Source organism: Pollicipes pollicipes, unplaced genomic scaffold (assembly GCF_011947565.3).
Source record: "Pollicipes pollicipes isolate AB1234 unplaced genomic scaffold, Ppol_2.1 Scaffold_6686;HRSCAF=7923_pilon_pilon_pilon, whole genome shotgun sequence".
NCBI classification, from domain to species: domain Eukaryota; kingdom Metazoa; phylum Arthropoda; class Thecostraca; order Pollicipedomorpha; family Pollicipedidae; genus Pollicipes; species Pollicipes pollicipes.
The window spans coordinates 28,817,633-28,829,848 of record NW_023596921.1 but is presented as its reverse complement, the minus strand read 5'-3'; the positions used below and the strand labels follow the sequence as shown (position 1 = coordinate 28,829,848).

Here is a 12,216-nt window from a genome sequence, read left to right as displayed (position 1 = left end):
GGGGATATCTTTTTCCAGGTCGGTGACCTGGTTCGCGAATGTAAACTGGCCGTCAACCTCGACTCTCAAGAAGGTCGGGGTGGTGCAGATCTCGAGGGTGTGACTACGAAGATCCATCGTCGGTTTAACCCTGTCAACGCTCTCCTTTGGGTCAAGAGAGAAATTGATAGCACATTTGTTGATGCATGGTGACACTTCCCAGCGCCTCAGCTTGACCGAGGCAGCCCTAGCGCCGTCGGCTGCTGCCGTCGATGATGCGGCCGGGGGCCAGCAGGGCAACGACATCTGTATAAAGGCATATTCTGGTGTTCGAAGAACATGCCGTCGCCGATGTCACTGGCGTAGATCAGCGAGAGTAGGGGGCAGAGGGGCGGGGGACAGAGAAGGTCGCGCGCCACACGACTCTGGCCCAGCGGTCGGTGACGAAGGCCTTCACCCAGCAGGCGACTTATCCTGGTATCCCGAGGCCATGCTGGGCGAAGAGGGCCACGCACCATACACGAGATCACAGGCGCAGATGAAGTCGGGAAAGACCAATACCGCTCAGTCGCGCTCTTTTGCGCGGAATGCGTCGAGAATGAGGCTGTGATTTTCCTTATTCGACCGACGGTCGATCGTCCCGGCAGACTCCTGTTTGGTTCGTGTTGATCTTTCGCTTGTTCTCAAACCCGTGTTGCAGTCCTACCTACACGAATCACTCTGCAAGCCCAACCACAGTTGATAGCAAATCAATCAGCTCATCGACTACAATTGCCAATCCGAACTAGATTCGGAGCCGATTCGCTCTTAAGCAAGGCATTTCGTGAAATAAGGTGCAAATTTCAAAATTTTCGGCGTCAGAACTGAAAATGCCGAAAGACCAGGACCTTCAGAACTCTCCTGCGTTTATCAGTCGACCTCGGTAAGCTAAATGTTCATGAGCGGTATCTCCAACGCATCGGTTAAACCCTAATTGGTATCGATTGCCTACGGTCTCTGGCTCCATTGCGTTATCTTTTGGCATAATCTACCTTATCACAGCGAATACTTCTCACCACTTGTTCAGGCCTCACCTGTTCCCCGCCGCCTACGACCTTCTGTCGGTATGCAGGCTTTACTTCTGACGACGACATTGCCATAAAGGCAGGATGAAAATAAATCGCGAATGATGAGGCTAGAATGATAGTAGCATTACAAATAACGTATGAACCTTATCATTACATGTCGTACGTATCATCCTACCTCTGTCCTCGCAACCCACCTTGAGACAATAGGAGGCTTACGTTTGAAGCTGCCAGCCATTGACCGAGCTGCCAAACCAGGCCTTCTGGAAACGGCGCCTACAGCTCCTCTCCGGCAACGTTGGCTGACGGGGCGGTGACAACATGGCGACGATATAGTCCAAATAACTCGAACTAGATCAAATGGGGGGGGGGGCAGGCTTACGTGCAGGCGGACCCTATCCGCCAGCACCAGGGCCTCGCACAGCTGCGTCGTGAACCCGAACCTGCCGGGGTACAGAGTCCCCGACCCCTGACCTCAGGGGGTCCGCGCTGGTCGCGGCCACCTTTCGCTGGTGTTTGTGTTTGTGCTAGCCGCGGCCCCCCACCCCCACCCCCACCCCCCAGAGCATTCGATCACAGACCCCTCGCTGGCGCGGCCCTGAACCGGACCGTTGACAGGAGGGGGTCAAAAGGTCCACCGGTCGGCGGGGGGTCGCACGGTCAGCCCGCCAGAGGAACGTTCAAACGGCGGGCGCGTCAGAGCTCTGCCGGCAGGAGGGCCGGTCAGACCGAACCACCACCAGGCGGAGCTACCATGCCCGCCAGGCAGAGGCAGTTCATGTCAGTCATCCCTGGCAAAGCCCACCTGATCGCAGCTGGTTTCTTGTGCCCCACCGCGTCACTTTTTGTGTGGCCCCGGACCTGTCGGTGGGCGCATCTCACCTGCTCCGGGGTGCAGCTGTCGGACCAGGTCTGGATCAGCTTGCAGAACATGGAGTACGGCCCGCAGCACTGCTCCTTCCTCAGCTTGCCGTAGACAGAGAGCTCGGCGTACGTCATGCCTGCCGCCGGCAGCCGCGGCGTTACCGCTGCCACTCACGCTGATACCGATGGCTCACAGCCATTCGCTACACAACCGCACTTTCCGACTTCCGAGAGCTTGATGAGCTCCGCAAGGAACGGATTTCACGATCACATGTGGCTACACTCAGCGGGCCTCGGTCAACAGCGGCGGTGTGGCCTTTTATGTTGACCTCTCGCTTCACAGGCACTGACCGTCTCACCTCCAAGAAAGTCGTGTCAACCGACCCTTCCAGACCTTGTTGTCCAGCCTGCGCAACGTCCGGTCGACCAAACTTACCTACGTCCCGCTGACCGAACCTTATCCACATCCCGCCGACCGAACCTTCTCCACGTCCCGCCGACCGAACCTTACCCACGCCCCGCCGACCTAACCTTCCCCCACGTCCCGCCAACCGCACCTTCCCCACGTCCCGCCGACCAAACCTTACCCAAGTCCCAGTGGACAACGCTCTGACTTCCGATCCTTCTCCACACCCCGTTTTCCCGTCCCGGCTTGTGCCGTGTGCTGCCGTGTCCGGTGTTATGTGCGCGTGTGCCGTGGCAGATGCCTCACCCATGTCCTCCTCGTCGGTCTGCGCCAGCCGGCCGTCCGCCAGCGGCTCCAGCTCGGCGGTCGGCGGCGCCTCCATGATGCCGTCCAGTGAGGCGAAACCGAACTTGCGCCGTGCGTACCGCAAAAACGACTGGCGACGACAGGTCTGGTCAGCGGAACGCGGGCAGATGCATAGACGTCAATACAGCAAGAGTGCGGTAACCAGCAATGACCAGACGTGATATCTCGTAGCACGGCATGAACAGCGGGGTTTTCCAATCCGCAGTGTGGAACACTACGCGCTTTGCAACCCTGGCAGACAAGCGGGCTAATGTGCTGCATTGGGCTGAGATGGGCTGAGACACGAGGCGGGCTAATGTGGGAAGACCTCTCGCAGCGCTCAGCCAGAGCCCATCCCTCCCGGCGCCCATCAGCGGAGACAGCCGAGTGGAGTCCAAGCGAGAAGACCCCGGCGGCAGACGAGGCGCGGCGGCACTCGCCGTGCGGCAGACACGGCGCAACGGCACTCACCTTGAGATCGGTCTTGGAGATGCCGCCGATGGGGTTGATGTCGGCGCTGCTGCAGTCGTACTTTGTCATGTAACCGCGCAGCGACTCGTCCACGTTGGCCGAGCCCAGCACCAGCAGGCCGCCCGGCTTCGAGCGCACCCACAGCGTCAGCTGGGCGAACAGGTAGGCCAGCACCATCCGCAGCCGCGCCTGCAACACGGACGCACTGCTCTGACTCGGCTGCAACACAAAGCTGGTGGGTCGGCCACACGAGTCGCCATTTCATCCAAGCCTGTACACAGATGTACTGCCCAGCCTCGGCTGCGACATGAACCACCGTCCTCTGGTGCACCTGCCACACAAACCACCATCTTCAGCCACGTCCAGGACAGTAACCGCTATCGTCAGCCGTCTCTGCAACACAAGCTGCAACCATCGGGCGCATGTGCGACGCAGATCGCTTCTCATAACGACATCGGCCACGTCACACAAGTGCCCGCTCTCACACCGGCATCTCATCTCATTTTAGTCATCTCGTCACATCACATCGCCGGCTATCAGTCACACTGGCAGCGGCCGTCGTCCACCGCCACATCACAACGCAAAAAAAAAACACACGCGCGGACATCGCCGGCTACGCCCGCGCGCCGTCGTCGGCCGCGCCCCGCCAGATGACAGCAGCGGGCCGGCTCTGAGCGGCGCCGTCGTCGGCCGCGCCCCGCCAGATGACAGCACCGGGCCGGCTCTGAGCGGCGCCGTCGTCGGCCGCGCCCCGCCAGATGACAGCAGCGGGCCGGCTCTGAGCGGCGCCGTCGTCGGCCGCGCTCCGCCAGATGACAGCAGCGGGCCGGCTCTGAGCGGCGCCGGCCCGGCCAGCGCCCGGCCGCCACTGACCTGGACGTTCTGGAGGGCGAGGTTCTCACGAGGCGTGCCGCCCTTGGCGCGGAACTTGGGTACCAGGCCGGTGGCGGTGGTGAAGATGCCCAGCACAGCGGACACGGCCACGTCGATGGCGATGCTGAGGTGGTAGCTGGACAGGGCGAGCGCATACGGGACGTCAGACACCACGCCGGCTAGCGGGCCGCCGTGCACTGCCACTCCCCAGCGCTGGACCTCGGAAGGCACAACGGCCCTGTGGCTGGACGGGGACCAGACCGCGGACCCACCGCTGACGGAGGCCGTTAAGGCAGCACACGTGGCTGGGCACCGCGACATACTTGAAGGTCGAGGTTCTTCCTGGATCATCACTGGGTATGACATACGCGATCGGATAGCGCTGACGTCAATATGTCACTGGTCTGCAGTAAGCCGGGGATAGCACACACGACACATGTCACAGTCACTATCCATTCAAACAGCAGTGCGTGTGAACGCGTCGTGGGGACGTGACACCCAGCGACGGCGCGCATCCGCGGCGACCAGAGAAGAAGCGGCTGCCAGCGCGCCGGCGGCGGACCCCGGGCCGTCACCTTCCGACCTCGGCGGCCAGCTGGGCGGCTCGGGCGCGCGTCTCGGCCGACGAGTTCTCCGAGCCCATGTAGCAGGTGGTGAAGAGCCGGCCGCACAGCTCGCGCGGCTCGGTCGGCGTGTACTCGGCGTCGCCCGTGATGCGGCGCACCGTCTCCAGCACGCGCGAGTCTGGGGACGGCCGCCGGTCATGCCTCGCCACCAGTGGCGGCCGGCAGGCTGGCTGTAGTCAGGCTGGCCGAGCCCGGCTGTAGTCAACCATGCAGAGGGCGCTCCCGGTGATGTCACTCCAACGTATGGCTGCATGAGCCGCTGGACGCATCCATTCCACGCTCCGGCCGCCATTATCTCATGGCAGCACGTCATGCGACGCTCTAAACAGCTCTGAGCCCACAGCACAACGCAGGTATCAGAGTACCAGCGAATGCGCCACGGGCGCACAAGAGTACAACAAACGCCCTCATCACGCCGTGCAATTATAGCGTAATCTGAGAGCAGGCATCCAGTCCGGGCCGACGCGGATGCTCCGACGAGTTCGAGGCCACCTCACCTTTCTTCACGCTGGCGACGACCAGCCGGCACATGGAGGCGACGAGGCAGGCGGTGCTGGACGAGTCGACGCCGCCGCTGAGGGGCAGGAAGAAGCCGCCCTGGCCGCTGCGGCGCAGGTAGTCCCAGAGCCAGCACGCCGGGCCCAGCGCGATCTCCTCCTCCGGCGTGTGGTAGACCGGCTGGACGCGGGCAGCGGGCCGGCCGTTAGGGCAGAGTGCAGACCGCAGACCCACCGCCGACAGAGGCCGTTAGGGCAGCACACGTGGCTGGCTAGGGGGCCGACCGCAGACCCACCGCCGACGGAGGCCGTTAAGGCAGCACACGTGGCTGGACAGGGACCAGACCACAGACCCACCGCCAATGGAGGCCGTAACTGCAGACATGACAGTCGATGCATATGGTGCGTCTTGCGCAGCTTATATCATCCCAGTAAAAGTATCAGCCTTATCGCATAGCCCGTCCTGGTGGCTCAGTTGCTTGGAGCGACGGCCTTCCGATCCACCCAGCCGTGGCAGGGTAGGTTGGAGTCGATTTCGGCGCTCGCTATTTGTCGTTGACAGGTATGACCTGCGGTCGGTGGTAGCGGCCGGGCTAAAGATCAGGTGACGGCAGAGGGCAGGGCGGACAATGTGCGCGATCGGATGGTAGGGTTCAGGGCTCACACAACAGGCACTGCTTAGGGTGAGATCTGATCCCAGAAATCCATCCACTCAAAACATTTCAGGCTAAATTTTTAGTCTACCAGCGCCAGAGATTGGCGGCGCGCCCGGGCAGCGTTTCCGATCAACCACTTCCCTCCACCATCGGCCAACAAACTCTCAACGCCTTTCTGCCAGCACCACCTCCTGACCAGCGGCTGCTGCCGGCGCCCGCTCGTCGGTGCCGGTGGCGCCACCTGCCTGCACGGCCGTCCAGGAGGGCAGCGCCAGGTCCCCGTCCCGCGAGAGGCTGAAGTCGGTCGTGACGCGCGGGTACGAGGGTGCCGACGCCGCCTGCCGCTGCCGCGAGCGGACCTGGTTGCGGTAGGTGCGGATCTCCTCCAGGTCGACGGTGGCCGTCACCACCTCCTGCCGGGTCGGAATGGGAGGTTACCCTCTCGTCGCGAGGAGCGAGGCGGCCGGGGCGACGCAATGGTGCCCCGGCTCACGCGGTAGGCACGGTGGGACCATGAGAGCTGGGAGTCCCGGGATGCAGCGTCCCAGATCCTTCGAATTTGTGTTGAAAATGGCACCCCCAGGCAGGACTAGTTTTCTGTCCTCGCCTCCCTGTCTCGTGTCCTAATTTTACGACTCACAAATGCTGAGTTCTGTTGCACCGACACGCGTTTAGCACGTTTTTTAATAATATAATTATGCGCAGTATTGGGAAGGAAATGCAATTGCAGTTATAGATATGCTTATTTCCACCTCTCAGCTTTCACTTTCCACAACAATGCCTTTTTAACTGGGACTGTCAGCTCTGACACCCTGGCGCGATTTGAATTTCGGGTAGCTGGTGGAATGGTGCATTCATTCGCAGCAATAGCGCAGCAGCTCACGATGAGTTCGAAAGAAATGACTCGGCTGCCGGCAAAGAAGACAACTGTCCAACCGTTATCAGGTTTACGCGCGTTTCTATCCTGCAACACACACACACACACACACACACACAAAACAGTGCACTTCGACCAAATTTTCAGCTTCCGAAGCGTCACCCCGTCCGTTCAGGCCGTGTCGAGCCGGTGCCGTCTCGCCAGCACTCACCACCTCCTCCAGCGCGAACTGGCGGCCCACGGCGGCGAACTGGCCGTTGACGCAGATGCTGGCGCAGCCGTTGAAGTAGAGCCGGTCGCCGTCGCCGCCGCGCATGTTGCTGAAGAGGTAGCAGCCGCCGCACTTGGCCGAGGCCGAGCGCACCAGCTCGAACGCCACGTACGCCTTGCGCAGCTCGAAGTGGGAGCCACTGCCGTTCAGCAGGATCTCGGCGCCGTCCAGGGTCTGCGGCACGTGCGAGCTGGCGTCCGGGCCGGGTCAGGGCACGACACGCCCGTGAGGCTTGAGGCATACACAAACGACATGGGACGCCTGCGAGACGGACAGTGCGGCCGACGTGGGCAGTCTGCGGTCCGATGTGAGCACCGCACGCAAAACACGGCCCCACCTCCAGAGCCGGGGCGACACAGTTGTCGACGTTAGACCAACCACGGGCGGCGCACAGAGACAATCGCCGACGAACACGTCGGAAACGTGAAAGGACCGCGAAACCGCCAGCACCCCGGCCGCGCCCCGGTCAGCACCCACCTCTGCGGGCTCCAGAGCTCCTCGCAGATCTCGTAGCCGATGCAGGTGTCGCGCGTGCTGAGAAGTGCGTCACCGAACGGCACCGTCCGCTGGTCGGTGATGGCCGAGATCATGCGCGGCAGGTGGAGCGGCTCCGTCTCGCGGTCCTGCGGCGCACGGCACGGCGGCGACTCACGTCACTCGGCGGACGCGGGCGCAGGCGGGCCACAACTGCGGCGCCAGTGGTGACACAACACTCACTGATGTCTTACAGGGAAAGTTTTCTTGCGTTGAAATAAACGGTGGAAAAGTGCAAATCGAGGTACACCTTGCACCGTAATTGGTAATACGTTTGCACAAGCAACGCATATATTTGTGGTTTATTTAAAGGAATAGGGATCACAAAAACACCGTTTTTGAGTTGAACACGTAAAATGTTACGGTAAACCCTCTTCCCTCAGCTTGAATCATTCTTTTGCCAAGGAGTTTCTTCAAACAATTCTGCCGTTTTTTTCCCTTTGCGTTGAGAAAATTAAAGTCCAATACGAGATGGCGGTGTCTTTATTATGATGGCCATTGGGTTCATGTCTTAGTAAACCCAATCCTCGCATGGCACGTAAATATTACGCTTACTTTTAGCCACCAGGCTCTGCGGATAAGCTAGCCAAATTTTTAAAATTTGAACTTGATTCAAACCATGATTATATCGTCAACATTGCAAGAGAGAACGAAGATTCGAACCACTACGCGTGCAATCATGCAGCCTTATTGCAAGGACCGCGGCGCTCCCTCCCGTGAACTTCTCATGTGCCAGCCCAGCTCCCGCGGGCCTGCACGTGATGGTGGCGTACTGAGACAGTGAGCGTGTATCGTGCCGGCTTCCGGGGCCGTGCATCAACTAGGCGGTACGAGTTGATCGGGTGTGGGACAGGGAGACGGAACACGGTGCGTGCCGCCGGCATCGGTACCTCACAAGGCGAGAAAGGGGACGGGGACAGTGATGACTGCTTACAACTAAATAACAAAACAAATAACGACACCAAAGAAAATGAGAAGGACGAATGGAGTTACCCAGAACATCAGTCGTTCTCTCATGGCACACGGCGAACAGCTTTGATGCCCGCAGAATCAAAGCCATTACAAGCAAACAGGTGGTCAAGTCGTATAGACCACCGAGCCAAGGGTACCCCCAGGTTATGTGAACGGCTACATGTTCGGACTCCTCGCGTGCTGAACCACCAAATGATAGCCATCATGTCGAGTGTGCATTCCGTGCACTTTTCCCCGACCATCACCCGTGGCGGTGACCGAGTGTATGGTCGAGAAGCCCGCCGTAGTCGCCATGTGTTGGGCCTGGTCGGCCGTTACAGCATCATCCCGGTCCGGTCTGTCGTGACCCCGACCGCCACACGAAGCGGGGGGGGGGGGGGACGCTGAGGGCGTAGGGAGGGACCGGCCCGACCGACGCGCTCGGCTCGGGTGAAGTGGCACCATGAGAGACAGGACCGGAGCAATCGCAGTGGCCCGACGACGGCGCCGACGGGATGGCAACGGGCGGGACTTTGCACGGTGGCCTCACGTGCTTCGTCTGACTCAGATGGTTGATAATACCGTCGCCGCCCACACACTATCACGGATGAACACCTTATTATTTGATTTAATAGCATGCGATAATCTGGACGCGGCATGGGGAAAACAACCAAATAGGATGTGATAATCTGGACGTAGCATGGGGAAACAACTTTCATTTCACCCGATTATATTTAGGTATCAACATTGTTAATAACTTGAATCTGCATCCGTTAACAAGTTGATTCCATGCATAACAGGCAGGCATTACGATGTGCCGCCTCCCCGTCTCCCCCCCCCCCCCCCAACAAAAAAGCAGGTGTTGCCAAATTCGGCCAAATATCTTTAACGCATGTTCACTTCATTTCAGCATCGCCCGCAGTTGGTAAGACAACAATTGCCACTGCTATCCTATGCAGCTGAAAACTCAGCCATCAACTCAGTCATCGAGTAAGTCAAAACGAAAAATGGCGGGCATCTCATACTACCAATCATACGGCATTTGTGGACAACGGCTCGTGTTAGGACAACTAATGGCAAGGAAAATATGCAATTCGTCACGATGCTCTACGCTACAAAGTGTTGCATACTGCAACAAACGCCCTGCCGCGCCTTTTACGTCAACTGATATGCCGGGATTTAGAGGCCTTCTTCAGCAGACGGGAACTAACGATATTACCCCGGCAACGCTGGTAGAAAAGCGTCATTTGATGCTCTACGAGTGGAAAAGAACAACTTGTCACCTTTCGTTGTCATGCCGACGACGCCACATCTGTTCGCGCTGAGACGCCATATCGGTCCGCGTTGTAAATCCTGCCGCGGTATTGTTGACTCATACCGCGTGTGTCTATATTCTTTTGTTAGTATCGTTCCTACTGCAACCCCCCCCCCCCCCTCCCCTCTTATTTACCATTCCTACCCGCCACAGCAACTGGAACGCTGTCTGGAAATCCGACACCCAGCGATGGGTCAACGCACCGGGCAAGGCGTCTGTGGGCGCAAGCCGGGCCGGAAGGACAGTTCAGGGCACAGTCGGAAACAAGATCGTTAGGGGGCAAGGCGTCTGTGGGCACAAGCCGTGCCGGAAGGACAGCTCAGGGCACAGTCGGAAACAAGACCGTTAGGGGGCACGGCGTCTGTGGGCACAAGCCGTGCCGGAAGGGCGGCTCAGGGCACAGTCGGAAACAAGACCGTTACGGGGCAAGGCGTCCGTGGGCACAAGCCGTGCCGGAAGGGCGGCTCAGGGCACGGTCGGAAACAAGATCGTTACGGGGCAAGGCGTCCGTGGGCACAAGCCGTGCCGGAAGGGCGGCTCAGGGCACGGTCGGAAACAAGATCGTTACGGGGCAAGGCGTCTGTGGGCGCAAGCCGTGCCGGAAGGACAGTTCAGGGCACAGTCGGAAACAAGATCGTTACGGGGCAAGGCGTCTGTGGGCACAAGCCGTGCCGGAAGGACAGTTCAGGGCACAGTCGGAAACAAGATCGTTACGGGGCAAGGCGTCTGTGGGCACAAGCCGTGCCGGAAGGACAGCTCAGGGCACAGTCGGAAACAAGACCGTTAGGGGGCAAGGCGTCTGCGGGCACAAGCCGTGCCGAAGGGCGGCTCAGGGCACAGTCGGAAACAAGATCGTTACGGGGCAAGGCGTCCGTGGGCACAAGCCGTGCCGGAAGGGCGGCTCAGGGCACGGTCGGAAACAAGATCGTTACGGGGCAAGGCGTCTGTGGGCGCAAGCCGTGCCGGAAGGACAGTTCAGGGCACAGTCGGAAACAAGACCGTTAGGGGGCACGGCGTCTGCGGGCACAAGCCGTGCCGAAGGGCGGCTCAGGGCACGGTCAGAAACAAGATCGTTACGGGGCAAGGCGTCTGTGGGCACAAGCCGTGCCGGAAGGACAGCTCAGGGCACAGTCGGAAACAAGACCGTTAGGGGGCAAGGCGTCTGCGGGCACAAGCCGTGCCGAAGGGCGGCTCAGGGCACAGTCGGAAACAAGACCGTTAGGGGGCACGGCGTCTGCGGGCACAAGCCGTGCCGAAGGGCGGCTCAGGGCACGGTCAGAAACAAGATCGTTGGGGGGCAAGGCGTCTGGGCGGAAGTGCAGCAGGTGGCCCGGCGAACCTACACGTCACATCCAAGTGCTAACAGCATGCCCAAAACAGGACTGTTAGCGACGAGAATTCCTGAGAAAACCTTTGAGCGGGGATCACACGAAGCAGCGTCTCCCGTGCCGCTCACGCGTCACGCCGCAGGGGGGCAAAGAACCACCAGAGAATGGTATCACAACATTACTGCTACGGCAGAAACTGACGCCGACAAGAGTACTACATCATTTGTACGCCACATTACTTCTGCTGCACAAACTTACGCGGATTTCACTTATGCGTGACATTACTTCTACTGCAAAGACTTTCTTCTCCTTCCGCGGTCAACAGTTATATGCGATATTCGTGCAATACTATACAGGCCATAATTCACAACTTATAACCGTCAGTACTCCAGCCCATTGCTTAGGCCTCAATAAAATCCTGGATGGAAAGGACATATGGGAGCACTTGGCTTGGCGAATTCAGACTGCAGGTGGCCGCTCTATGGTGTTGATACGTTAGTGCTGCTATAAATATTGTGATCGACAGATCCACGACGACAATAGCTCTGCGCGCCATTTTGTCTACCAAAAACGTGTGGTGCGCTGTCGTAGCGCTGCAAAACAAGTTTGGGGGCTATGCAGGAAAACCGCCAAACCTGGCGCAATTTACATAAAACACGGCGTTTGCACGGAATGTGACAGCCCTTCCCATCACAGATGAGGCGCGGCTAGTATTCCCGACCGAATATGAAACTACACTCCTAGCCTGGTGTTCACCGAAGCGCGACATTACTTTTGTTGTTTGTTGGTGTTTTCGGGCGCGTGGACTACACTGGTCATTTTGCGCCCATAACGATGCTTTTACTTAATTAGTATCGTGTGAAAATGACTTAAAAGTCAACACATTTCAAGGACGAAAATAGTTGTTTGGAACGCGAGATATTACTTCCACTCAAAAATCTATATCCATCATTGGGATTTTTTTAACCCAAAATCAAGACTGCATAGGTTTTCACAGTGGACATATTGACGGACGTGTGCTTTTCTAAATAGATAATGTTCATTGCTTTTCAAGTCGCGTTGTGAAGCACTAATACCACCTGTACCTGATTGAAGCTGAAGTAATGTCACGTATAATTAATGGCTATAAGTCATTACTGCCGCAGTGGTGACGGATTTA

At 58.7% G+C, this 12,216-nt stretch overlaps 1 protein-coding gene across 2 annotated transcripts in view; it reads right to left on the bottom strand.

The window, feature by feature from the left end:
* Window positions 1-12,216, bottom strand: part of Nadsyn (NAD synthetase) — a 37,060-nt gene that overhangs the window by 19,987 nt on the left and 4,857 nt on the right. For both annotated transcript variants that reach the window (XM_037230516.1, XM_037230517.1), the window contains exons 5-13: window positions 7,407-7,552; window positions 6,870-7,119; window positions 6,027-6,194; window positions 5,126-5,306; window positions 4,578-4,746; window positions 4,003-4,138; window positions 3,130-3,318; window positions 2,620-2,749; window positions 1,926-2,044 (exon numbers count right to left, since the gene is read on the bottom strand). In XM_037230516.1, the coding sequence (XP_037086411.1) occupies window positions 1,926-2,044; window positions 2,620-2,749; window positions 3,130-3,318; window positions 4,003-4,138; window positions 4,578-4,746; window positions 5,126-5,306; window positions 6,027-6,194; window positions 6,870-7,119; window positions 7,407-7,552 (1,488 nt within the window). The remainder of the gene's footprint in view (window positions 1-1,925; window positions 2,045-2,619; window positions 2,750-3,129; window positions 3,319-4,002; window positions 4,139-4,577; window positions 4,747-5,125; window positions 5,307-6,026; window positions 6,195-6,869; window positions 7,120-7,406; window positions 7,553-12,216) is intronic.